Source organism: Miniopterus natalensis, chromosome X (assembly GCF_054644295.1).
Source record: "Miniopterus natalensis isolate mMinNat1 chromosome X, mMinNat1.hap1, whole genome shotgun sequence".
Lineage (NCBI taxonomy): Eukaryota > Metazoa > Chordata > Mammalia > Chiroptera > Miniopteridae > Miniopterus > Miniopterus natalensis.
Genome location: NC_142103.1, coordinates 74699273 through 74726944, shown reverse-complemented (window position 1 = coordinate 74726944; position 27672 = coordinate 74699273). Strand labels below are relative to the sequence as shown.

General features: G+C 49.6%; 1 protein-coding gene across 3 annotated transcripts; it reads right to left on the bottom strand.

Moving 5' to 3' along the window:
* Positions 1-433: 433 nt before the first annotated feature.
* Positions 434-26929, bottom strand: OTUD5 (OTU deubiquitinase 5). 3 transcript variants are annotated; one of them, XM_087813495.1, is made up of 10 exons: positions 25422-26929; positions 16110-16203; positions 7568-7632; positions 7324-7480; positions 7077-7225; positions 5658-5732; positions 3667-3870; positions 2012-2201; positions 1810-1923; positions 434-1516 (listed from the first exon to the last, which is right to left on the bottom strand). In XM_087813495.1, exons 1-10 carry the CDS (start codon positions 26013-26015, stop codon positions 1395-1397), a joined length of 1764 nt encoding a protein of 587 aa, XP_087669621.1. In that variant the 5' UTR covers positions 26016-26929; the 3' UTR covers positions 434-1394. The 3 variants fall into 3 exon arrangements, with proteins under 3 accessions (XP_087669621.1, XP_087669620.1, XP_016073919.2); XM_087813494.1 differs by lacking the exon at positions 5658-5732 and having other exon boundaries at positions 434-1519; XM_016218433.2 differs by lacking the exon at positions 5658-5732.
* Positions 26930-27672: the final 743 nt, after the last annotated feature.

Sequence of the window (27672 nt, the reverse complement as noted above, 5' to 3'; positions counted from 1 at the left end):
ACTTCCACTGAACTCATGGTATTACGAAGCGTCTACTGTACCTTTCCAAAGCATTTCCTCATCAAACAATCACAAGAACAAACATGGTGAAAGAGGCAGGCAGAGAAGTTGGAAATTCAGTCTTTGCCCTCAAGCTCAGTCCTCTGCTCCCATCACACCCCAGGAAATAAGGTGGGCAGGATACATCCTGTGCCAGTACCGAGGCAGGGAAAGCAGGTAAAGATAGGGCTTTCTTGGTGGTAACAGGTCTAGAGGTGTATTAGTAAGCAGTGAACCAAATATGAACAGACTCTGGGCCCCAGAGACCCTACTGGAGAGCATGCAGCCCTTAGAGGTCAAGCCAAGGCCTGTAGCCTCACTGCCTTTGCCCAGACACACCCCCCCTGCCCGCACACACATACACTCTGCCCGACACAGAACAGAGGCGCTCCGGGGAAACTGACATTTGGTTTTATTGTGCCAAGGACATTACAGATGGCAGATCTTGTCAACACCTGCAGGGCACAAGTGCCCCATCTGCCAAGGCTGCTCCCACTCCCCACATTCAAATCCTGAGCGGCGGCTATAATGCTCAAAGGTGCCCCCACCTCAAGATTCCAAAGAGACTGGTGGTGGTGGAAGCAGTAGGAATGCAGTCAGGTCGGAGTCTCATTGTCCAAAGCCCACATGACACCTGCCACCCGTGCTCCCCTACTCCGCCCTGGTTCATATTCTAGACCCTGCCCATCTCCATAGGGCTGGAGACCAGAGACAGCAACCATATCTTTGTGCCCCTTCTGTGCCCCACGGCCTGCCTACCCCCAAACCAGAGAGATGCCACCTTCATAGAGTCAATGCTGTTGTCTATGTGGTTTTTGATTGGTTAATTTTATAAGATAAAAGTACATTTTAATAAAGAAAAAATTCAACATTGAAGGCTCAGACATTCTTAGGGTACTGGGAAGGGGAATTTCCCACTTCTTCCTCCCACTTCCCTGGCATAGTTGTGGAGGTGGGGTGACAAGGTTTGCTGAACTTGGAAGGAATAGGGGTCAGGGAGGCTTTCCTCTGTCTGAATGTCTCTCCTCGGGGGCTGCCTGGCTGCCAGTTGGTTTGTCTCTGTGTGCCTCTCGCCTACCTTCGGCACCCTTGCCCGAGTCCCCTGTGGAATGCAGGGATGGTGCTGTGCAGGGGGCAACAGGGCACGTCAGCTGGCGAAGAGACAGGTGATGGTGGTGGTGGCAGCGATGAGAGGGGTGCAGGGGTGGGCCCGCAAGAGGGAAGTGGGGAGGAGGAAAAGGAGAAGAGAAAGGGAAGGAGGAAGACGGCAAGAAGGAAGAAAGCCAAAGGTGAGGTGGCACCGGAGGGCAGGAGTGATGGGGGTTGGGAGATGGTCTCCAGTCTCTGGGTCTCCATCAACTCTTGTCTGGGGGTGGATCTCTGTGCACTTTGTTTTTCTTCATACTGTCTAGGTATTCTTGTTGGGACACTGCCAGCACCGATGCTAGGATCTCATCGTCATCCCAGTCATTCAGACCTGCTGGGCAAGAAGGTAAAAAGGATGATGGAGCCTGCCTTTTCACCCTTCACTGATCCCTGGCTCTGGAACGATCCCATCCAGGCCCCTTTAACTCCTATTTATAAGAAGGCTCCTCTGAGCCTATGAAACCCTGCTCAGAACCTCCCTGGGACAGATCCCTTGGGCCTAAACGATTCCCTTTTCCTGGGGAGATGGCCAGAGGCTCCAGAGAACCCCCTCAGGACTTACTGCTTCTTCCAGCTCTCCCCAGCTCCCGGCTGGCCCCTGGCTCCTAGACAGAGGAGGCTTACCAAAGGCAGAGGGGGACATCTGCTGAATGAGGGCCCGGCACTCCAGAGCAGGGTAGAGGGACACAAGGGGGGAAGTCGCCGGGTCAGCCCCTGCTGAGAACTGGCTGCTTGTACCTGGGGCAGATGGACAGTCAGAGGCAGGGTCCGGGACTTAGGCAGCACCTCCTAAGCCCTGCATGTTCCCTGTCAGCAAGTCACTGACCTGGTGCACAGGGTGAAGGAGGTTTGGCAAGAGCTAATACAGTGCCTGGGGAAGGGGGCTTGATGCCCAGCTCAGCATGCAGCTCAGGGTGCTCGGGTGACCGCTGCCGTGGGGACCGGCTAGTCCACTCCTCCAGGCCACTGGAGGCAGCTGCTGTGGCAGAAGTGCATGTGGCGCTGGCTTTCCGGGGCTGCGGTGGGGAAGGAGTAAGAGGTAAGAACCTATAACAGTCTCAACCCTCCTCTGCCCCATCCCTGAGGGCTCACTTCCTCTGGGAATCCTGGCTGACACAGCTTCTACATAGACCGCCATTACTCCGTCACACAATGGACCAAAGGACGAAAGTAAGCCCCTTAACCCTCTTCACACCCTCATGGCCAAACGGACAAGAAACCTGTTACCTCCACCTTCAAAATAGATCCAGAGTGCCCCTACCCCAACTTTCCCCTCCCCCTTGCCTGAGCCATCAGCAGCCACCTGAACTACTATAGCAGCCTTCTCCTTGCTGGTCCCCTGTTCTACCCTTGCCACCCAGACTCCATTCTATACCCAGCAGTCAGGGGGTTCCTGTCAAATCCTAAGTCAGATCCTGTCCCTCCTCTGCTCACAACCCTCCACAGAGTCTGCTTCACTCAGAATAAAAGCCAAAGTCCTCACCACGGCCCACAGGTCCCTTCCCAATCTGGCCCCACTACCTCTGACGTCTTTTCAGCCACACTGGCTTCTGGCAACTCCTGAATCCCAACAGGGGTGTGCTACCTCAGAGCCTCTGCTCTAGCTGGTCCTCTGCCTATCCTGGCACATGCACTTAGCTAACTCCCTCACCTATGGCAAGTTTTTGCTCAAATCTCACCTGTTCTGAGGCCCACTGTGTCCACACTATTTAATACTGTGAACTTCCAGCGCCACTCAGCCCTACTTATTCCCTTTACCCTGTTCTTTATGTTTTTTCATCCATAACACCTCTCAACTAATTTAGTCATTACATTTACTGTTTATTTTGTTCCACTCTGCAAAAACGTAAGCATCACAAGGACAGGGATCTGGGCCTGCCTGGCTCACCAATGCACCTCTGTATACCTAGAAGAGTACGGGGCATAGACCTAAATAAATATTTGTTGAACAATTTACTCAGCTCTTGCCAACATCTACAATCACTCTAAACTCATGATTCCTCAAATGTCTGTATATCTTGCCCTCTCCCTGCCCTAACGTTCCTGTGTAAAGACTAACTAGAGCCCCTATATCCACTGGTCTCCCAGCCAGGGTCAAGGACCCCTCTGATGCATCTGTCTCCCTCAATAGACAGGGGACCACTGAGGGTGGAGTGGGCTAAACCTGATTTTACATTCTCAGCAGAGCTTGGCATACAAGGACATTCAACAAAAGCTTGTCCCTCTGAAACTATCCATCAATCCTTCATGGCACCACCAGTGACTGTTCTCTCTCTCTTACTCCTTAAGAGCTTGTTCTACACAGGCGTTGAGAGTTCTAAGGCACAATGCCAAAACTAAGGCCAAGATGAGGTTCAGACAGGGTTGGAAGCTTCCTTCTCTTCCAAATGTCAAAACTGCTTAATTTTTTCTGCCTATTTGGGGCGGAGCAGGGGAAATAATGGGTTCTTGGCCAGACCAGTGACAGAGCACAAGACCCACCTGGTTGGGGCCGCGGACCTGGCGGGCCTGTTTTTCCTGATCCCGCAGCCATTGCAGGTAGGATTCTCGAGCCACCTGCTCTTCAATAGCCTCATTTGTGGCCTCCCAGTCTGTGGCCCGCTTTTTGTCTTCCAACATTTGCTGTTCAATCCATGACTCCTCTGATGTTTTTATGGCACTCTTCATCAGGGACTGCTCTGCAAACTGCAAAGGTGGGAGGAACAGGGGTATGGAGTGACACTCTGAACTCTGGCCAAGAGCCATAATTGGCTCAGGGAGGTGAGCCCACAGGCCCACAAGAGAGGAGATAGGAAGGCAGGTACTCTTACTAAGCATCCCCCTGGGCAGGCTGCCTATTCATCAGGGACTGGGGAAAAGCAGGCTTGGGTGGTGGGACTAGTAGTTCCAAACTCCTACACTCAGAAGCCCTGCTCCCAACCCCAAGACAACTCAAATGAAGTACTAAGTCTGGGGCAGCCAGGTGCCCTCCAGCCTAGGCTGGAGTTTAAAGAAGCCTTACCCAGTGATGACTCAGTTTCACAATGCTGAGGCCTTCCTCATCTATGCTCAGATGGCACAAGGAGAAAAGATCACCTGAGAAGTTAGCTGTATGTGCACAGGGTGGAGGGAGTAGTCAGGTATTTAAGGGGATGAGGGAGTAGTATTAGCATGATGTGAGGTGCTATGAGTTGTGGGACACTGTATGAGAGTGCTCTGTTAGACTGTGAGATACAACTGTATTTAAAAAACAAAGTAATAAAAAATATCAGAGCATATCCCAGGGAGTAAATGTGAGTATTGTTCAGCAAAATTCTAACATTATTTTAATGCACATATACACACTGCACACCAATGTGTGTGCACATGAGTAATATAAAATATAATCTTTTACCTATGGATAATAGTCCAAAAGTATGTAAAACTCTTTATTAGAACAAGACAATTTAAAAATGGGCAAAAATTTAAACAATTTCATATGCACATGCAAAGATGCTTAACACCATTTGTCATTAGAAAATTGAAAATTAAAGCAGTACCTATCAGCTGGTAGCTTCATATAAATATAGATAGTTACATAGAGAAATAATTCTGAATATGTGTATACACACAGGTTAGTATACACAAATATATCTCCTTACTCAGTCAGCTGAAAGGGCCTAGAAGGAAGGACACCCCAGTACCAAGGAGCACACTCAGCACCTGGATCGTGGCTTCTAATAACAGTCCAATAAATGGAACCAGGGCCCCTGGGAGAAATGGCTGGTTCTAAGACTAGGGAAGGAAATATACAAGCTGAGCCTGAAGCATCTTTAGTGTCAGAAAGTAAGGAAGTGCTCAAAAAACAAAACAAACAAAACAAGACAACATCAAACAACAAAAAAACAAAGACAAAACAAAACAAAAACCCAAAAGCAAAAATTAGGAAAAAAAACACCACCACAATGATGGGAGTATGTCAAGGAGACACAGGAACCAACTAAGAGAGTTTCCAATAGCCAAAACTGAAACAATTTGATCATCAAAATAAAAATAGCACTGGATTATAACCCAAAGTATAAAATAAATATCTGTGAGTCCATATTGATATAAACAAATGAATGAATAAATGGGGGACAAGAGACAAATTTCCCTTACAATAAGAGTTCCAAATAATTTATGTAGATATGCTGCCCTCAAGAAGATGGAGCATAACACCCACTTCTTAAGGGTGGGTTGCATACAATGACTTCCTTCCAAACACAATAGTGTGGGAAAGGGAGTGAGCGGAAAAGAGTGATTTTACAGTGGAGAACTTAACAAACACTACTTCAGCCAGGTGATCAAGGTCAATAGCAACAGTCACAAATCATGTTCACAGTACATACTGTTGATATGATGTGATGAGAATGGCACTTTACCATTGTGATTTTCCTCCCTACAACCCATAACCCCAGTCTAACCATGAGAAAAACACCAGACAAATTCCAAAAGAGAAACATCCTACAGTACACCTGACCAGTACTCCTCAAAACTGTCAAGGTCATCAAAAACATGAAAGTGTAAGAAACCGTCACAGACAAGGGAGCCTAAAGAGACATGATGACTTTAGTTAATAATGTGTCAATATTGGTTCATATATTGTAACAAATGAATCAGTCATCTGATATGTTAATAATGAAACTGGTGCAGGATGGAGGCGGTATGCATGGGAACTCTGTACTATCTCCTTAGTTTTTCTGTAAACTTAAGGCATTCACATTTTTTTCAAAAGGAAAAAAAAAAGAAACAAGCGATCAAACAAAAAAATCTTAAATGTATAGCGTTATGTGAAAGAAGACACTCTGAATAAACTATACATTGTATGATTCCAAATATATGACATTTTAGAAAAGGCGAAACGATAGAGTCTATAAACAGATCAAAAACAAAAACAAGGGAATTCAGAGAAGCTGTTACAGTCAAGAGGAGCCAAGGGAGACAAGGCGAGGACTAAATGTAATATGGTCTTGGATGGGATCCTGGAACAGATAAGATCATTAGGGGAAAACTGAGGTCGTTTGAATAAAATACGGTCTTCAGTTAATATATCAATATTGGCTTATTAATTGTGACACATGTACTATGCTAATAAGATGTTAATCATAGTGGCGTATATGGGAATTCTCTAAGCGTAATAATTTTGTAAAAATCTAAAACTGTTCTAAAATTAAAAGTTTATTTAAAAACCAAAACAAAAAAAAACCCCTAATGTTGAGGGGGGGGGGTGTTAGGGTGTGTATTTCCTAAAATGAGGCAGGAGCACTTTCTGTTTGTAGGAAGTGAAACCTGAATAGAAGGTATCAAAACCCCCAGCAGTCAACTGTTTATGAAAGAGAATGCGAATCTGCCCCTGTGGGCCGGGAAAATGTACTGCCACCATCTGAGCACCTACTAGGCACCAGGCCCAGTGCTAGGTGCTATCTGTATCAGCCGAGCTGCCAGCCCAGATTACTTGTGAATACTGCCCTAGGTCCCATAGCCAGTGAGTGTTGGGGCCAGGCTTGAACCCCAAGTCTCTGTGACCACGGAGGTCTGTAACTGCTGAGTTTCAGAGGAGGATCCATGTGGGTACCAAGACACCCAAACCGAGCCCTGGCTCATGGTTCCCAAATATGACTCCATATCCCAAAATGCCAACCCTCCAGAGGCACAGAAGATGGGTGAGCTAGCTCAGACAGGCAAACTGAGACCACAGAATGAGCCCTGAGAGATCACCCTGGGTGACTCCCTGATTTCTTAGAGGTAAGACCTCAGGAGTAACTCAGACCTACTAGGCACCAGGCCTAGTAGGAGGCAGGACATTTTTGTGGGCTAGGGGTAGAACTGAGACCCAAACAAAGGTTTCTGGCCTCTAAATCCAACAGCCATCTTGGGCGTGGTGACATGCTTACCCCCGGTTTGAATGATGGCAGGCCCAGCCCCACACCAATAGTGGCCTTGTTGGGATTCACCACTGAATTGTAGTGGATATTCCGATGGTAGCTGACACGGATGGGTTCATCCTCATTTTGATGGATCCCATGGAATGTGTTGATGGGTTCTGCAGAAAAGAAAAGGAAGTAAACATCCACAGTGGGCCGGGTAAGGCAGGCTCAGATCAGGCACAATCAGTCGCTCACCTACCCACCACAGAAGTACCTGTGCTGTACTGGTACACCTCCACAGGCCGGTTGTACATCTCCGCCATGGCCTGCATCTCAATGTGGTTGCCGTGGCAGTTGTTTTTCCGTTTCCGGTTGATGTAGGTGGTGAAGTCCTCTGTGACATAGTTGGAGAAGTAGTCTGCATTCTTCATCTGCAGAACAGATGAGAGGGTCAAGGTTTGTGTGGGGAGGAGATGCTCCAACTCTGCCCCTAACCCAAGGTCTCTGCAAAGTCTCACCAGATAGTCCATGCAGTGCTTACGTACAACCTCATGCATGTCCTGATCTCCATACACCTGGTCAGCTGTGGAGGCAGAAGAAAGAAGACACTGGGATCAGAACTGCCACCAGAGAAGAGTTCCAAGTCACAGAACACTCCTGGGGTGAAGGGCCAGGGGCCAGGAAAACTTCCTTTCCTACCCCAGGGCCTAGAGAGTTCCTGGCCTTGTGGGCTGGAATGGGGTCATGGAAAAAGAGGCAGGCAGGTACAGTCTTTAACAAGAGGACAGGAGAAAGGAACACAACCACAAGCTTCTCGTGCAGATGACCTTGTCTAGGGCTTGCCTGGCCACTCAGACAAGTCAATGAACATTTTAAGCCCCGTAAGTGGCCTGAAGCACTATCAATCCCACACCCTCACCTTCACTCTTCACAGGAGAAAACTGAGGCTCAGGGAGAGTTTGTGGCTTGACCAAGTTCATACAGAAAGTCAGTCTATGACAAATTCAACTCTAGAATTCAGTTTGCCTGACTTCCTGGAGTCAGCATGGCTTTTACAGGTTAAAAAGAAAAAGAAAAGGGAAAACAGCTGGGCTGTAAGCCCAGTTCTGCCAGGTACTACTGAACTAAATGACCAGAGGCAAGTGACCCAAGTGTTCTGAGCTTCACCTGCCTCACGTGTAAAACAGGAACAAGCTGGATAACTCCCTGGCAGGCCTTCTTGTGAGATTTAGATAATGGGTATAACGTGACCGGCACTGGGCTTGAGACAGAGCAGTCACTCAGTAAATCTGAGTCCCCTTCCCCCTAGTGGGGCCTAAATGCGCAGTACTGTGAAGGTGACAGAGCTGAGTAAAATCCTGCCCCCATCTGCAAGAAGCACATAGTCTAGTAAGAGAGATAAGATACATATGCATCTAAGCTTAATTTAGGAAGGGGAGCCTATGGCCCTATGGTGCAGGCATCAGGGGGTTTTGGTCAAATTAAAATGTAGGCTCCCTCTGTCTCACTTGAGGATCTTCACACGTCTTCCCTCATTTCAGGACGTCCCTTCCATCCTGCTTGACTGCCTACTTATCAAAAACCAATGTGTTCTTTAAAAGTTCCCCACTCTACCAGGCACCTCTATCACCAGATTTATCAAAGATGTGTACAGAATTCATCTGCCTGATCACACTGGGCTCCTACTGAGGGCAGAGGGCAATTCACATCCAAGTCTACCCCCAGCTCAGGGCCCAGTAGTGCAGGAAATCGGGAAGTTTGCTGAGTGAATGGACACACTGGGGGAGCCAGTGAGTCTTTTCCCTGGGAAATTAAGGTGGGCTTGAAGATGAGGCACAGATTAGGTCCACTGGCTAAGACAAAGAGGGAATTTCCCTTTGTCTCCCCAGAAGACCGCTGCTCTGATTGGATCTCCCTGGGGCACTGGGGCAGGGGCAGGTCCCTCCCGCAGGGAACACCACAGAATTCTTCCACCTCTGTGAAGAATCGCCAGAAGAATGCCTTCGCTGCCCGCCCTTCCCTCCCTGGAGGGTTCTGTGAGATAAGGAAAGACTGCTCTGAGATAGAAAATGGGGCCCATGCCTGTTCTCGAGTCCTCTTGGAGGTATGTAGGGACCGGAGGGCAAGGGGGAGTATGGGCCGTGAAGGTAGGAAGGGGTAGCCCCATCACTGATGTAAACAAGGATGTGGGTTCTGTGGTTACACTCTCCCCCGCCCCCCAGTGGCACTTCCAGCAAGTCACATGCCCTGTGCACAGGCTGGGGGCCCCCTGCTGCAGCCTTTCTTAGAAGCCAGGACCACATAGCCCATTGCGGCTGCCTACCTGCCAGAGCTGCCTGACAAGCTATTTCTGTAGGATGGGCTTGGGCGCCAGAGGAGGCAGTGCTGTGGGCAACTGCAGTAAACAGGAACTGACACAGGAGCAAAGGGGTTAAATAGTGACTGGCCTGCCAGGATCAAGGAGATAGCTGAGCTGTTCCTAGGGAAGGGTCAACCAGCATTTCCAGGCCTAAGGGATACATCTACCTTAACTAGATGCTGGATGCAAGAAAATGGGGGAAAGGGGGAGACTGTGGAAGAGAGAAGGGAGTTGGGGGAGAACCTCATGAGGGTCCCCACATTTTCCTGCCACTGACTCCTTTGCCTGGCAGAGAGGCTCTGCTGCCTCCTAGCTGTCTGGTACTGGACGAGGCCCTTAAACTCTCCAGGCTGCAATGTCCTCATCCAAAAAGTTGAGAGAGTAGCTCTTCTTTCTCTCATAGGGCGTTGTAAAGACTACAGGGAATGGTTTGCCAAACATCTGAGGCATACTAGGTATTCAAGAAATAGGGCTCCATTTGTCATGAGGAAGACAATGACTCCTTCAGGTAGCTAGCTACCCACAAGTCAGCTAGAATGTCACCAGAACCACTTATTAAGCCCTTCTTCATTTCTGTTTTACTTCCTCAGCCAGAGGAAAGCCCCAGACCCAGAGTCTAGGCTGTCCTTCGTGTACGCAGAACCAACAGGACGCCAAAGGGCCACAGACCCCCCTTCTGTAATTGTACTGCAAACCTTTAGTAACCAAATTAATGTCAAATCAATAATACAGACTTCACAGAACAGGATCCTTAAGTGTGGGCAAGGTATGACCTTCTCTACTCAGCAATAAAACGTAAAATATAACCTTCTCTCCTCAATTCTAAGATGCACTGATAGGTGGTATAATACCATATATTTAATCGCAGCTGGGAGGGGACGACCAACCTCACTGATTATAAGATACAGTCTAGTTTAGGGATCATTAATGTAGAAGAAAACATGCTCCTCAGGGTCAAGGACACAGAGCAATAGTACTTCTCCAACAAGGGAGAGTAGAAGGATCTTTTCAACAATATAAGGTGGGAAAAATACCCAGTGTGGGCTAAGAACACAGGAAATCCTCATTGAGGAGGCTCTTATCTGACTTTGCCAGTCCCACCTCTGTCCTCCTGAAAGCTCTTCTCCTCCCAGAAGGTTGGCACGGGGGCTAGGGACTGGGCTGGACTTCCCTGTGAGGGTCAAGGTGGGGAAAGGGCCCAATGGACTTGCAGAGGTAGGGGAATTCAGAGAACTTGTTTTGATAGAAACTGAAACTCCTCCTCTTGCTGACGCTGCATTTGCGGGCAATCCGCACCTGTTCTCCCCTCCCAGAGTCCAGCTGGAAGAGGGTCCCCTACTACCTCACCTCTGTCCTCAATGCAAAAAGGGCTTGGAAATCCTCGATACAATATAACAATTGCCACCTCCCCCCAAGGCCTCTTTACTTTCCAACTCATTCTTCCCTCACCCAAAAGGCTCTCGACTTCACACAGGAGGGATATTGAGGTACAGAAATGTGGCACAGCTGGCCCAAGGTCATGTATTTGGGAGGGTGAAGGGGAGGCTAGGCTCTCAAGAACTGACTTCAAGCACTGATGCCCAAGATGACATTACCACCACTCCAATCCAGCTATCATATTAACCACCTGACTCCCTGGGGCCAGGCCTGATCTTGTCCACCTCAGTTTCCCCGCCAGCATAAGCAGAAATCAACTGGAAAGGTCTGGGAGTGGGCAGAGATTACAAATATCAGGGGCTGTATCCCTCACTAGGGCCACAGAGGTCAGCATGAACCTTACCTCTTCAGACCCCGCTTCTGTTCTTTCTCTGAGCATACAGACACTAGCATAGAAATGCACATGTGCATATACACACAGCCAGCAGATCCTGCCAAAGATGTTCCCCAAGGACAAATTCTGACATGACAACCCCCACAACTACATACAACTATCACATTCAACAAGTAGATGCCCTTGCCACCTTCAGTCCAGGAAAGACTGAAGGCTGGAAAAGGTGAGGTTCTGCAAACTGAGGACCCTGCCCCCCTCCTTCCTAGCCTTTGCCAGGGGTTACTGGGAAAGGGGAAAAGCCAATAGCACTAACAGACTTGCCTCAACCTCCCTCCACTGCCGCCTGGCAGACAGTCTCTAAATCTCCTCAGGTTCCCTAAAATGTAGTCGCTATTTGCAGAGTAGTTATGAGAAGCAAGACAGGAGAGCCTGGACCATCTAAAGGAGTTTAAGTACAGGGCCCTACCATTTGTTTTGGAGGCACCTGAGAGCTGCCTCCCTGCCAGGCTACTGCTGGCCTGCCTGCTAAAAGAGCCACAGCAAGTTCCACTCAGGACAGAAAAGGAAGCTTGGTGTCTGCAGGAAATCTAAAAACAAACCACACAAATGTGTACACACAGCAGCAAAGGGAGACAGGGACCTGGTTTGTTCCCACTTCCCTCCTGGCCCAGTGGGAACCCTGGCCCAACTGAGATGAGCCAGGGAAAAAGCCTCACCTGCCTGTCAAGCAGCTGTGGTGCATACCTGACAGTGGGGAGATGGCAGAACTCAGTCCTCTCAATAGCCTTGTCTGAGATACCTGCTCCTCTACTCAAGGACTCCCATGACAAAGACGGAAAGACTGATGGAAGCAGGGCAAAGGCCAATGGAAGCTGGCATACATGGAGATCTTCTCCTTCTGGCCTGGTTCAACCTCAAACACCAATGTTCTGACACCTGCCTGTGTGACCTAGATAATAGGGTCCTGGCTTTTTCTTGAGGTCCCAGTTTCCCCATTTATAAAACAGTCAAAACTGATCTAAGATCTATCCCTCCAATGCTGACAGTCCATGTTACAAGACAAAAAGGCCCAGACGAGGGGGCCTAGCTAATGTTTCTAGGCCTCATCTCTGTAAACCTGCCGCCCCCATCTGCTTCTCCATGGCCCATGCGCGCGCGCGCGCACACACACACGTGGCCTCCACTTTGCTCACAGAGGCCAGGGCCAGAGGATTTGCTGAGTCAAAGCATATGGGGAGAGGGAAGGAGGAGAGATGCAGACTCACGTTTCCAGGAGATTATCTGAGCACAGCAGGGGCAGGGTGGACCACAGGATACCTCTGGGACTCACGCTCCCACTTCCATTCCACCCAAGCCTTCGCTGATACTCACAAATCCCCAGTAGGGGGTGGTAGGAGAGAACTGGGCACAGGCAGTGGATAGTGGTTCACACTGGGGACACCCAGACCTCACAGGCAAAACAGAGGGTAGAAAGCCACCTGCTTCAGGATTTCTAACAGTAGAGGGCCACAGGCTCCTAGTTGGAGGAAGTAAGGCCCAGAGAGGTGAAGGAATATAACTGAGGTCACTCAACCAGTTGAGAACTAAACAAAAAAGCTTGGGCTTTCCCAGGGCTATGGAAAGAATGTGTCCTTTGGCACCTCCGGGTTCTCATACAGCTCTGCCACTAATGACCTGAGCATGTCATTTCCCTTCCCCCCCCCTTTTTTTTTAATATCTTTTATTGATTTCAGAGAGAGGAAGGGAGAGAGATAGAAACATCAATGATGAGAGTCATTGATCGGCTGCCTCCTGCACAACCCCTACTGGAGATCGAGCCCACAACCCAGGCATGTGACCTGACCAGGAATCAACCATGACCTCTTGGTTCCTAGGCTGATGCTCAACCACTGAGCCACACCAGCTGGGCATCATTTCCCTTTCTTGAGCCTCAATCTTCTCAACTGTTTCATGGGATAATAATCCCAATTTTACAGGTGAACCTGAAGCATCCAGCTGAATGCCTAGCAAAGAGTCAGGGTCAAAGAACAAGTGGCCCCTATGTCTACAGTCCCCCCTTCAACTCCCACCCTCAGTTTGTGCTCCTTCCACTGTTGAATGCATGGCAGGAAGTTAGAACCTGTAGCCTTCTCACCAGAGCCTAGGGCAATTGCCACCTGTCCCTGTTCAAGCTAGGCTGGAAACAGAGAGGCAGCAGAAAGCCTGAGGACAAAGTCCCCTTCCCAGCACAGGTCCTGTGCACTCTGCCCCAGGGAAAATTCCATTCAAGGCCTAGAGGCCCAGGGGCCATGTACTTCAGAGGAGAGACCATGGGGCTTCTGAGGTTTTATGGAGTTTAAAAGCCAAGGGCAGCTGTCAGGGGAAATGTATAGCCATAGTGCTGATAAGGAAAGGCCTTCAATCTGCCATGGTCAGCTTTTCCTGTAAGCTCAGGCCTCTTACTGGAAGGCCCCAACAGGGGGAAGGGTCAGAGGATGTTTGGGGAAAATAGCTAAATGAACACATGTGCAAATATTGCTCTTGATATGGGTTACTGCACAAATCAGGTCATCACTAGCCCCAAGGTCTGCCCCAAAGACCGTTTGAGACCCAGATACCCAGCTGCATTCTCTGACCCTCACTCCACCAGAAGCCCTGCTTACCCCACAACCAGCCAGAGGTCTTAGAACAGGACCTAGCATCGAACAGGCCCCCACCTATTCTTTCTTTGCTTTCCCTTTGGTCCAAGAAACCTCCAAACCTAAACTTTTTGTCTAGGAAACATCCCAGGGAGAATACAGACTTGAATCACAGGGGTAGGAGGTTGGGATATTCCAGCCCAGCAGAGTCCATTGCCCAAACCTCTTCTGTTTAGTAGAAACAGGGAGGCAACCACTCACCCCTACCTAACCTTCTTTCCTTCACCCACTCAACAAACATTTGTGATTCTGAGGCACCACGGAGAACAGCATTCAGGCTTTACCAATGCTATTGTTCCATGAGGGCCTACTATGCTCTCAGGCACTAAAGGAATTTACTGAAGTCATCTCATTTAACTGTTACAAGGTTGTAACAGGCTCAGGATAAAAAAGCTGCTTGCCCAAGGTCAAACCAAGAATCAGTGGCACAGCCTACAGTGGAGCCTGGGTCAGTCCAGCCCACCAGCAGGCACGGGGAGCGGGGGGGGGGGGTTCTACAGTGGAGCCTGGGTCAGTCCAGCCCACCAGCAGGCACAGGGGGTGGGTGGGTAGGTGGGTGTACCGAGAAGGGATTTAAGGAACCCTTCAGAATCAATACCACTTCACAGATGGGACAATGAAAGTTATGAGTGAGGGCCAGAGCAAGACGACAGGGCTTCTGACTCCCAGCTCAAAGCTCCTATCAGAGGGCACATTTTATGGAAGCTATCAGAGCCCCAAACGGAGGATTAGATCACACTTCCAGCTTCCCCTGGATGCTAGCACAGGCTCTCATGACTGCTTGTTGGGTTTAGACTGGATAGTAAATGGTATTAAGGAATTATTTTGTTAGGAACAATAATAACATTTTGGTTATATCGTGAGAAAGAGAGAGAGACAGAGAAAGAGATAGAGACTAGGACCTTATCTGTCAGAAAAACATACAAAAATATTTATGAAATAACCCAGTGTTGGGGTTTTGCTTTAAAAAAAAAAAAAAGTTTTTATTGATTACAGAGAGAGGAAGGGAGGGGGGGAGATAAAAACATCAATGATTAGAGAGAATCATGGATCAGCTGCCTCCTGCACACCCCCTACTAGGGATCGAGCCTGCAACCTGGGCATGTGCCTTGACAGAGAATGAAGAAATCAAACTGTGATCTCCTGGTTCATGGGTTGACGCTCAACCACTGAGCCACACTGCTGGGCTGGGGTTTTGCTTTAAAACCACTTGTTTCAGCCCTGGCTGGTGTGGCTCACTTGGTTGAGTGGCACCCCCTGCACCGAAAGGTCACTGGTTCAATTCCTGGTCACAGCACAAGCCCAGGTTTTGGGCTAGATCCCCAGTAGGGAGTGTCCAAGAGGCAGCCAATCTGTGTTCCTCTCTCACATTGATGTGTTTTTTTACTCTCTCTCTCCCTCTCCCTTCCTTTCTCTCTAAAATCAATAAAAACATATTACAAAAAATACTCATTTCAGCTCTGGCCTGGTAGCTCAGTTGGTTAGAGTGTAAACCCAATATGCCAAGATTGCAGGTTTGATCCCTAGTCAGGGCACACACAAGAAGCAACCAATAAATGCATAAATAAGTGGAACAACAAATCGATGTTTCTCTCTCCCTTCCCCTCCCCCCTCTAAAAATCAATAAAATATTTTTAAAAGAGTTTAAAAAATACTCGTTTCAGGAGCGTGAGAAAGAGTGGGCAGGGTAGTGATGAAACAGGGCTGGCTATGTGTTGATGACTATTTGGAAGATGAATGATGGGTAGGTACATGAGGGTTCACTGTCTCTACTTTTGTGTAAGTTAAAAAAAGGTCTATGATCCCAAGGTGAGAGTAGTAAGCTGTAGTTAAGAGCCCTCAGGCTAACCTAACCCAGATTCCAACTTCTGGCTCTACTATGTACTACCTGACCCTGGGCAAGCCATTCCCCATCTCTGAGCTGCTTTTCTCATCTGATAAATGGAAGCAACAGTCCTGACACTTACCCAGCTTAGGGAAGAATTGAAAGGGTTTCCTATAGTGCCTGACAGAGCAATCTGTCCCTAACTAATGTTATTTTCCTTATCACTATTATTGCTGCTATTTTACTCTCACACCACCACACTGCCTCATGATGAAGGGCTAGAGGCCAAATACGAACTTGAGGCTGGGGCCTGGAGTCCCTAAAAGACCAGTTAACTCTGTCCCAAACCCTGTCTCAGGGGTTACTCCTGACAACTGGGACACTCAGGGGCAGCCCTAGGCCCTTGAAGGCTGAGGCAGAGACTCACCAACAGCCCGGAAGAGACAGGCGCCGTCCTCCTTCATCTGCTTGATGATGAAGCCCTTCTTGTCTCGCAGGGCCTTTTCAAACCAGTGCTCCTGCTGCAGGGAAGAGGTGTGGGGGTCAGCAACAAGAAAAGCCTGTACCCCCTCCCCAGAGCTCTGTCTTCGAGCTCCTGAGGGGCCCAGCTGATTGGCTGAGAGGACACTGGGAAGGGTCAAGTTCTCAGCCCCGTTTGACCATTCCATGCATGTGAAGCAGGAGGAGACCCTTTCTTTTAAGGAACCAATCACTGTATGAGCAGAAGACTTGCTCCCAAAGGAGCCCCAGCTGCCCTGAGAGCAGAGGCCCCAGCTACATTCTGCCTCCTGCTGACCATGCTGGGAATCCAATGCTGGACCTTCCCACAGAGAGAGGCCCAAGGCTGGCAAGAACAGGGAGGGATGGAACCTGGCTTTCCCTGAAAGAGTTTCACCTGGGAACCCTCTAGTCACTCTAGGGTAGAGAGATGTTGAGAAGGAAGTGATTGGTAAGCTCTTGAGCCCCACATATAGCTAGGGAATTCCAAGACCTTGTATAAGGCAAAATGTATATAAAATACAATTTTACGTGTGAGTGAACACATTTAACATATGTATATGCATATGTATACAAACACACATGCATACAAAGTTAGGAAAGCTATGTAACAAAATACTTTCCCTAAGCGTTGGTATTGCAGGTGATTTTACTTCACCTCCTTCTTTATAAGAGGTATGCAATCCCCTGTCCAAAATTCCGTAACTCAGAAAGCTTTGAAAACCAAGACTTTATCTAACTTATTTGGCATCATTACCTGACATGAGCCGATGAAAACCCATTTATTCCACTTGGAGATGAATATTCAAACATTTCCATGAAGAAACATTTGGGTGTTTGATTATGAGGTGCTGCCACAGACCCCACCAGAGGTGTTACAGATACACAGCATACACACCAGTGAGTTATCTAAATAATGAAATTTTTCTAAATTTCAAAGCACACCTGGCCCCAAGGGTTCAGATTAAGTGAACCTGTACAAATGTGTTTTTTAAAATAATGCAGAGATGAGTAGACAGAATATAGAGGATTTTTAGGGCAGTGAAACTACTCTGTATGATATTATGATGGTGGATATGTTTGTCCAAATCCCTAGAATGTACACCAAGAGTGAACTCAAATGTTAACTATGGACTTTGGCTGATTGTTATGTGTCAATGTAGGCTCATCAGTTGTAATAAATGTATCACTTTGGTAGGGGATGTTGATAATGGGGGAGGCTATGTATGTGTGGGGACAGGGAGTATATGGGAACCCCCTGTACCTTCTGCTCAATTTTGCTATGAACCTAAAACTGTTCTAAAAAATAAAGTCTATTAAAAAAATAGAATGTCCACGTGTCACTTCAAACATATTTTCCATTTCAAAACCAAACAAACCAAAAGCAGCACCTTTCCCAGGCCCCTCACGCCCTCTGCTGGCCATCAGAAGAAGCCAGCCTGATCCAGTATCAAGGCTAGGTACCCAAAATCTGAAGCCTGCTCCTTTGGGATACCACCCTGCCTAGGGATTTATAGGATCCAGGCAATTGCCAACCAGAGGGGATCACTTCTCCGCAGGCCATTTTTCCCCAGCTCAGGTGAGAGAAATTCCTGGCAAAATAGGAAGCACGAGGTTTGGAGGCCAAAAGCTCTAGGTTCCAACCCCAGCTCTGTCACTCACTTGCAGCATCATTTTCAGTAAGCTACCTGAACACTCCAATCCTTAGTTTCCTATCAAATGGGGGATATGTGATATGCCTGAAAGAGCTGTCAAGGGGATCATAGGAGCTTCAGGACCAGAAAAGGCTTTGTAAATAATGTACCATATACTGGTAAGGTGGTCACCAGTAAGAGAAGAAGGGGTGAGACTGGAACAGACACAGATAATGTACAACTGAGAGGCCCTCAGAAAGTCCTAGGTGAGTGACTGAACAGGAGGGGATGAAGAGGGGGTGACAAGGGACTACCCAGCAGCCCCACCACTAGGGCACACACCCCAGGAAGGTATGGCTGGCTGGCTTTTGAGAGATGACAAAGGCACTGGGAAGCCCTTAATGGGCTTCCATGGGTAGCACAAAGACTTGTTTGTGCACAATATTCCAGCAGTCCAGGTGCCCCTCCTGCCCCAGAGGCACACTCTAGCCAGTTCCCCAAAATCCATCCCTGCCCTGCAGGGTCAGTCATCTCCCAGCACCACGGCACCTGCCCTAGCCAGGGGTCTCCAGCAGAGAAGCTGCAATGATGGCTACAGCCTCAGACTGGGTAGAAGTTCTAAAAAAGGGCACACAGCAACCTCCTGCCCTCAAGTGTAGGGGGAAAGGAGATCAAAGGGGATGAGAGGGCCTCCTACTTATTTATCCAACAAAGGGTTACCAGGCAGCTAAGTCAGACCTTGGGCTGGCAATGAGGCCAGAAAAATGAATAAGAATTGCTCTCTACCCTCCATAAGCTCACAAACTGCTAGAGGGGTGAGGAAACAGGCAGTGACTACAGGCAAGTGTGAGCAGGGCTGTGAAAGAGATGAACAAAGGGGTGCTAGAAAACACAGAGGAAGGGACCTGGTCAGTCGTTAAGGCTGGCACCTGAGAGGAGTTTCCACCTGAGAAAAGGATTAAAGCACCAAGGCCTCCAGAAAAGCTTGTGAATTGGATAAGAAATCACTTCTGCCACAAAGCACCAGGGACGCCAGAGGCCAGCAATGAGTTCAGCAGAGCTCAAGTCCTGGGTAGGACTGTAAAAGTAAACAGGGCAGGGCCAGGAAGAAAGATGAACTCATAATAGCCAAATGCCTGCCTCATGCCAGGTGCCAGATGCAAAAGGTGACCTCTTAATTGTACCAGAGCCCAGATTGCAGGAAGCATTATTCTCATTTTATGAAGGCAAAAAAGAGCTGGGGTTTAGGCACCAGAAAGACCTAATGTAGAGGCAACAGGGGAGGCCTCACGAGCCATAGCATGGAGACATACTTGGCAGGCAATCCTCGGAAAAGCCTGGTTTGTCCCTAAAAATGAAGGAGGCCTGAGCATACCCTTTGCACAAGCAGGGCTTCAGTCCTGGGGCAGCCAGAGTGGCATCTGTGCCTGGATCTGGAGGCCAAGCCATAACCACCCACAGGCTTTGGCACCAGCAGCCTTAAGATCCTGGGCTCTGGCTGAAACCCCCTCTCTTTCTCTCCCTGTGGGGAGAGAAAATGGGGAGATCCTGATCCTGAGTTCCAGAGTTTATACAGTCCCAGGAGCTCCTAGCACAGTCTCTTCCTTACCCTAGCTGGACAGGAGACTCCAAGAAAGGTGCCAACTTAGTTGTTGTTTAGGAAAATGGCCCAGGAAGAACAGGCAGGAGGTAGTGGGGGGGAGGCTGGTCCAGCCACAGAAAAGTTTAGGCCTGAGGAAGTCAAGTCCAGACCCTCAATCTTGCAAGCCCACTACTGAGCCTGTGGGGAAGTCCATCCACATCTCTGAGCCTCCACAAAGGAGCTGGACAAAGCCCTCTGACACCAGGGGATCCCAGGTACAAGACACTCTGCAACCTACTGGTCCAAAGGCCCAAAAAAAGTTGAAACAGACTGTGGGACCTAACTTAGGTTCCAATTCAGCTCCAATGATTAGCCATGTGATGACCTGCTCTGAGCCAGTTTTCCAATCTGTGAAATGGGATAACAAGCTTCCCAATAATAGGGATACTGGGCAGACTCAAATATTACAGGACTCTGCTCAGTAGGAGAGCACTTAATGAGTTCCCTCCCCCTCCCTGAAAGGGAAACAAGAACACCCCTGTAGCAGGCTGAATAACAGCCACCCAAACATATTAGGCCCTAATCCCTGGAACCTGTAAATGTTACTTTATAAGGAAAAAGGGTCTTTGTAGGTGTGACTAAGTTAAGGATCTTAAGATACAGAGATTATCTTAAGAGTATCTGGATGGTACCTAAATGCAATCACAAGTGGCCTTAGAACAGTAGAGGAAAATCTGATACAGACAGAAGAGACCAAATACACAGGTGAGAAAATGACGCGAAGACAGATGGAAGTCGGAGTGATGTACTCACAAACCAATGAATGTCAGCAGCCTCCAGAAGCTAGAAAAGGACTGGGTTATCCTCTAAAGCCTCTGAAAGGAGTGTGGCCCTGATAACCCCTTGATTTTGGACCAGTGAAACTGATTTTGGACTGCTGGCATCCAGAACTGTGAGAGAATATGTCTGTTGTTTTAAACCACCTAGTTTGTGGCAATTTGTCACAGCAGCCACAGGAAAATAATACAACCCCCTGGTAGCACTCCTGGTGTGAGCTGTGAGGCAATGCCATATGGCTATCAGCTCGCAGGATCCACCTCTCCAGCACCCACCCCCCGGCCTGGGAAGCTGCTGACCCTACCCATCAATAAATGAGCTGCCACTGAAGGGGAGAGGGAGCAGAAGATGGTGGCAGCAATGGCAGCTCATTGACGGACGTTTTCCCAGAGCCCATGGCAAAGAGGTGTTTAAAGTATTCTGGGCTTCATAGCTCTGTCCCAGCAGGCCTGGTGCCAAGACCACCCCTGTCCCCCCAAAACACCCAGGAACACTGGCTCAGCTCCATGTGCAAAACAACAGGCAACCCACCCAACAAGAAAAAGATAGATGCACTGCTCTCTAAGGACCAACATAAGCTCTCCTGGGCAAAAGGATGGGAAAAGAGCAAGGCCCTAAAACTTAATGCCAGGCCACTGGGGGTAGGGGAGGGGATTAAAAAAAGAAGATTCTAAGATTCCATTATTATGCAACAAAAAGAAATAAAGTACTGTTCCATGCTACTACAACATGGATGAGCCTATGCTGAGTGAAAGAAGCAGTCACAAAGGACTACATATTGTATGATTCCATTTATATGAACCAATCAGAAGAGACAAATCAATCAAGATAAAAAGTAGATTAGTGGTTGCCAGGGGCTGGGAAGGGGTGAGGGGACTGGGGGATGATGATAATGATGGTTTCTTTTTGAGGTGATGAAACTGTTCTCAACTTGATTGTAGTGATGGATGCACAACTCTGTGAACACACTAAAAGCCACTGAACTGTACATTTTAAATTGTTGAATTGCATGGTGTGTGAATTGTATCTCAATAAAGCTGTAAAAATTAAAAACAACCACCCAAGAACCTATAGGCTAGGGAGAAGGAAGTGGAACACTGCCTGAAACTTCCTATCATACCCCCACCAAAAGCCAAGAGGCCCCACTCAAAACTTTCACCATGGGTGGGGGGAGAGGGGAATAGGGAATTAAAGAAGAGGTTACAACTAGCTTCAGAACACCGAGTCCAACTTCCCTCCCCACCACTACCCATCTTATGGATAAAGAAACTGAGACCCAAAAAAAGGGAACTGCCCAAAGATACAAGACTCAAACCCAGACTGCCCAAGCAGGGAACACTTTCTGCTATACCACTCTGCCTCCCCACTAGAGGAATCAGCAGATTACAAAGGCTCCTAGAAAGAACCCAGGTGATCCTGGGGAAACTGCAAGAGAAGAATCAGCCAAGGTCTGAGGTGGGTCAGTCAGGTACTCACACATTCAATCACTGGGCATGGGTGGACCATGTAAAAAAAAAAAAAAGGCAGCTGAGAGTTTGCCCAAAGCTATAAAGTAGTTAAGCAGGAGACCCTGGGGTTTGAACTAAGGCCTGCGCAATTCAAAAGCCCAAACTCTTTCCACAGACAGCCTTACCTCCACATCATCCAATAGGCCCCGTGACAGGCAACCCCCGAGCTTATTCACCATAGCACAGGTGACAAACATACATACATACACATACAAGAAACCCGAGCCTCACACCAAATAGGCTGCTTGTCCTGCCCACCAACCTTGGATGGCTGGGAGGAAACGGGCACAGGGGAGAGAGGGGGAGAAACCCAGTTCTTTCTCAAAAGACACCCACCATTTTCTGTCACCACCAGGTCCAAAGGGTTTTGGTGTGAGCTCTCTAAAATCTTACACCTAAATGATACCCAACCAGCTCCTTACCTGACCAATGGGGAAAGAGGCCCAGAGAACAGAGGCAGAACTATTCTGGTTCATCCAGCAAAGCCCCAGCAAAGCCTGAGTGGGAACCCAGGCACACTGGCTATAGTGCCAGGTTCAGCTTCTTTGAGCATGCATGCCCCATTCTCAAAATGCTCTGTGGGGTCCTCAAGCTGAGGATGCTTTGAATCTATTCCTTCCATACAGTAAATTCTCCATAAGGTGGCCATGCTTGGGAAAGGAAACTCCTGACCCTAAGTTGCCAAAAGGGTTCCTAAAGGCAGTTAGAGGTACAGTCACAACATTGGGACAAACAGGAAACCTGAGTAGTCAGAACAAGGACCAGATTCACCATGTGGGCTCCCTCTCAACAAGTCCCCTCTTTCCCAAGGGATTGAATTGGCCTCCAGGCTACAAATGCCCCAGTGACAGTCCAAGGCCATGACTGGGGCAGCAGGAAGAATCTCCCCCTCTTATCGTCACCGGAAGGTCCCAAGTTGGACCAGGTGTAGCAGGGAGAAGCATCTTCCTCCTTTTACCCCAAGAAGTAGGAGGACAGGAAGCCTTTCCCCTGTAGTTGGGAAGGGAAGATATCATGCAGCCACAGAGCTTTACTTCCATGTTCTTATGGGGACAAGTATAAGGGAGGAACTCCCAGCCCAGGAGATGCAAAGGGGGTATAAGGAGGTGTCATTCTAGTCACCACGGCAGCATGCAACTTTCTTTGTCTCTGTCCTGGGACCAGGGATATATCTCTCCCTATTTCTGTGAAGGAGGAAAGACAGACTTGACCCCAACCAGGAGGAGAAGAAACAACTCCTGGTCCTGATTCAGTGGGTCCAGCTAATTTATCCTACCTAGAGTAGAAACAGGTGGAAAGGCAACAAGGAGGGGGTCTCAAGACGTGGCCCAGACCCCTGTGAAGTACAGAAAGATTTGAGTCAAGTGGGACAGGGATATGGGTGGAGAATTTCCCTGGAGTGGGGATATCCCAAACCCCCTTCCTGTCTCTGGGAAGAAAAAAGCTTGTTGAAAGCAATTCAGGAAGCTCAGAATATTTCCCTGATTCTGGAAATAAGCAGCAAGCAGAGCTAGGTCAGGCTGAGTCTCAGAATATCTGCTAGTTCTTGAGGGGAGGCTTCAGTCCGGTCCCCTGAAACTGACAACCTTCTCATAGAAAGAGGACCTTCCTGGCCCGAGGGTAAGGGTTTCTTATGACTGTGAAGAGCACCCAGGTACTTCTGTCCAATGCAGTAGGCCTTAGGCCACCCTGAGGAGGACCTCATGTCCTTCTTCCTGGTGATAAAACATTATTGCCTGGTTGGGGGAGGGGGGGCTTCATACCCATGCAGGTGTAGGCTCAGACCCCTCCCTGAGATGAAGGATCTCCTGTCCCTAAGGGGAAGTTTAGGCCCCTGGGAAGAGGCTCAGATTCTTTTCCTCAGAACCCCGCCATATCTTGTCCCAGCAGGAATAGGCAGTTCTCAGGGCTTAGTTCACAAGTGGAAGGTGGTCTTAGGCTCAAGTCCACAAGACAAGAAATCTTATGCCTCTAAAAGGCTGCTATGACGCAGGTATATGTGTGCTGTCTGAAGTGAGGTGATAGTCAATACTCTCACGGTAGGCCCAGGTCTCAGGTCCTAAGGTGGGGGAGGTGTCTCATATACATGAGGGCAAGTTCAAACTCTTGGAGTGTAGGCGAAAACTCAGGACCCTATTCCCCAGGAACTCTGTAACAATGCCCTCAAAGGGTCTCAGGAATCCATTCTGGTGGGAAGTTCTATTCCTGAGCTCAGACCTCATCTATAGAGACACAGCAGTCACTGGGGTACATAAGGGCTTCTTGTCCTTGAGGGAAAGCTCAAGCGTCCTTGGCACAGTGGGTCTCAGGGCCCTGAAGGCAGGCCTAGGTCCATGGGGAGGCCTCAGACTACATCTCTGGGACTCCATGCTGCCTAGGTCTCAGGATGGAGTTCCCAAGGCAGAAATCTTACATCCCTGACACTTGGGGGCGGGGGGTGCTTAGATCCGTTACAGGGGGAGAGGGGGCTTTTATGTCCCCAAGATGTGTTTCAGTCCTTCATAATTGGGTAGAAGGAGCTCATATACCTGTGTATTTGTATGTGTGTGGGGGGTGTCTCAGGCCCCCAAGGAAAACACTTGGACACTAGGCCCTGAGGAGAAAGGTTGCCTAAAGACTTCACCTTGCCTGGGACCTCTGTGGGGGGATAGCAGTGTCCTGAAGAGGCTTCAGACCCAGTCTCCGAAAGCCTGAGTCATTAAGCAGGGGGAATCTTAGGCTCCAGTACCCAAAACAGGGAATCTCATTTTCTTGAAGAAAGGCTCAGGCCTGGTGGGGGTGGGGGAGAGGGGCCAAAGGTCTATCACTTAAAAGAAGTTTAAGCTCCTGAAGAGAGATTCAGACTCCTGTCCCCAAGTAGGTCTCATACTACTGAGAGGAAGCATAGACCCTGGTCACATAAGAGAATGAGTCTCACGTATCCTAGTAGTTTCTGGTCCCTGGGTATTGATTTTGGCTCTTGTCCCCAAGGGTAAGGGAATCTTATCTCCTCAAGAGAAGTCATATTCCTGGAGGAAAGCTCAGAAGATTCCTCTCTCTAAAGGGGATGTATATGTGTGTCAGTGTCAGTCCCTTGGTTTTAGAAGAGTCTCAGGCCCCTGAAAGCAACCTTAGTACCCCTGAGGAAATGTCAGACCCCACTGCTGAGGGTCTTGTGTTGTGTCCCCCTGAGAAGGAAGGGGAGAGGTTGTCCTATTCAGTGTGTCAGACCCCTGAAATGGTTTAGGTATCTTGGGGACACTCAAACATCTCTGAGGTCTCCACCTTACTCGTGTCTACTGGAGAGGGATTCTTAAAACTCTTATCTCAGAGGAAAACAAATCTCAAGCCACTGAACACAAGATCAAGGTCCCTTGGAGAGTCATGAGACTCCCCTCTCAGGAGGCATTTCATCCTGCCTGTCTCTCCTGGGGAGTTCCCATCTATTGGCCCTGCAAGATGAGGTCCCAGGACCCAGAAGAGACCACAGCTACCATCTTTAAGTTCGTCTTATCTGGGGCCTCTAACCTAAAGTCCTTGGGGAAAGGGGGCGGGTAAAGATGGTGTCTCACGCCCCTACCACCAGAGAAAAGTGTCAGGCTCCGGGAGAAGACGTTTAAGTCCCCTGGGTCCCTTGCTTCCCTACCCAGTCTGGGGATCTCATCCACCATACCAGCTCACCTGTCATCTCCAGCCCATACCTGCTCGACAGTGGCAGGGTCCATGGCCTCGATGCGTGCTGCAGCCGCTTCGTACTCATCCTCACTGTTGTAACCTGCGCCGACGTCCTCACGCTCCGGACTGCCCCCGCCAACCGAACCAACCCCGGGGGCTTGACGCCGCCGCTTGCTGTGGCCAGGCCCGGAGCAGCAGCTGCCCACGCCCACCGTGCCGCCCACGCCCACCACCACGCCAGCCGCGCCTACACCTGCTGCAGCTGCACCAAGCGCGTCGCCCGGAACGCCGCCAGGACCGCCCGGGCCCCCACAAGGAGGAGGAGAGCCCTGCTGAGGCCGGGGACCCGGCACGGCGCCAGGCGGCACAGCCAGCGCCCAGCGATGAAGTGCACCCGGTGGCCCCTGCAGCGGGCCCTGAGGCGGCGGTGAGGCCCGCTGACGGGCCCCCACGACGCCCGACTCACGGTCGCGGTCGCTGCTGCCCACGCCTGTGCCGCCACCGCCCACGCCCACACCCCCGCCGCGGCGCGGCGCCGGGGGCAGTGGCCCAGGCGGCGGCGGCTCGTTGGCGGGGTCGGCGTCGGGAGGCGGCGGCTTCTTTTTTGGGAGAATAGTCATGGCGGCACCGCTGAGTACCCCCCAGCAAACCCGGCGCGCGGCACGCCGGGAGAGAACCCGGATGAGGGGCTACTGTGGTGCGCGAAGCACCACGGGATCGGCGGGGCCTGGATAAAGAGATTGAGGCACCGGTTCCAGAGCCGTAGGCGGCGCGCGGGTCACGCGACAGAAGAACCCGGATGTGAAGTCGAAGGTGAAGGCAGCGGGGCGAGTGTCCTCGCCTACTCTCCAAGTTCGGCAAGTTGATTGTTACGCTCTTTCCGGCCTTCTGGTTCAAAGGAAACAGAACCAAAACAAGCACCTCTTCGCCCCGCCCCCTCGCAGGTTCTTGAACTACCGGGCGGGGTCCCAGGGCGCCGCGCACGCGCGCCGGAGCACAGCACCGCCTCTTGCTCGGAAGTACGTGGGCAAAATCTTCGCTGCAGCCACAACAATTGCGGGCACCAACCAATCGAAGTGACTGCGTGGGTCCTTGCTGAAGCCCAAGGGCCAATCAAAGGCGAGCGGTCGCCCTCCTGTGCCCTCCGTCTCAGATTTCAGTCAAAGTCGGAACCCTGGTTCTTGGCCTTTCACTTCGTCCATGCTGTCCTGCTCTTGACTTTTCACCCTCAGGCTTTGATTCGCAGGCGGCAGTACTGCGACAGGACAGCTTGGCCTGCCCCACACACAATAGTTTTAAAACCACCTTCCAGGCTTCCAACTTGGCCGCTGTCAGTTGGACTGACAGAAAAATATCAACACTCCCAGAGCATAGCAATCCCCTGAAGCGTCAGTTCCGGTCACACCCACCAGTAAATCCGCATCAGTGGAGAGGCGGGCGCCGCTTCGTCCTGGCAAAAGGCTGAGAGCTGCGGAGATTGGTTAAGAGATGCAGTCACTCGCGTTGGACAGGCCAACCTTGGGACGGACTTGCACAGTTGGGACAGTAGGTGTTTGGGAAACAGACACGCCCTCTTTGGCGCCCCCGCTTTGACCTCCCCGCCCCTGTGGCTAGTGCGCAGGCGCGGCACAGCTGCTTTTTTTTTTTTTTTTCCTAAAATGAAATTTACCTAGATCCAGCAAACCTTTACGTAGCCATCTCTGTCCCCAGCCAGCGTCTCACAATGGGGTTTGTAAAGTTACAAGCTAATCCTAGCTGTGCTCTTGTCCGAGTGAACTCTGGCAAGTCATTTTACACCTCATCCTCAATTTCTACTTCTCTGTAAAATGACAATGGTAATTCCAATTTAAGGGTCAGAGATTCATGCTTGTAAAGGGCCTGGTAGTATTCCTGGCACATAGTAAATGCTCAATAAATTAGTTGGCATGACGGTGCGCCGGAAACGATCCCAGGCTTTGGAGTCAGGAAGGCAGTTCCAGGCACAGATGGCCCATTACCAACTGTAGGACCCTGAGCAAGTTATTGTGTCTCAAATTTGAGCTTATTCATGTGTAAAACAGGAATGATAATCCCTGCCCAGACTACCTCAGGGAGTAGTTATGGGGTTCTGATGAGCTCATAAACCAAGAAGCTGTTGTGAGAGGTGAGGGCTTAGGAGCCAAACCATAGAACAGGTTGACTGAAGGAGAGACCATCAAAAAGCTCATCTGAGTGCTACCTAACCTTCTCCCTTCAGATGCCAAACCTAGTTGAAGTCTTCCCTGAAGGGTGTCAGCA

Excerpts from the sequence above, each read along its gene's own strand:
- OTUD5 (XM_087813495.1), bottom strand. The coding sequence starts at position 26,015 with ATGACTATTCTCCCAAAAAAGAAGCCGCCGCCTCCCGACGCCGACCCC. Across the intron at positions 7,481-7,567 it reads AGCACTGCATGGACTATCTG|ATGAAGAATGCAGACTACTT; the intron begins GTGAGACTTTGC and ends TCTGTTCTGCAG. Across the intron at positions 3,871-5,657 it reads TTTTGAGGAGTACTGGTCAG|TTTGCAGAGCAGTCCCTGAT; the intron begins GTGTACTGTAGG and ends CCACCTTTGCAG.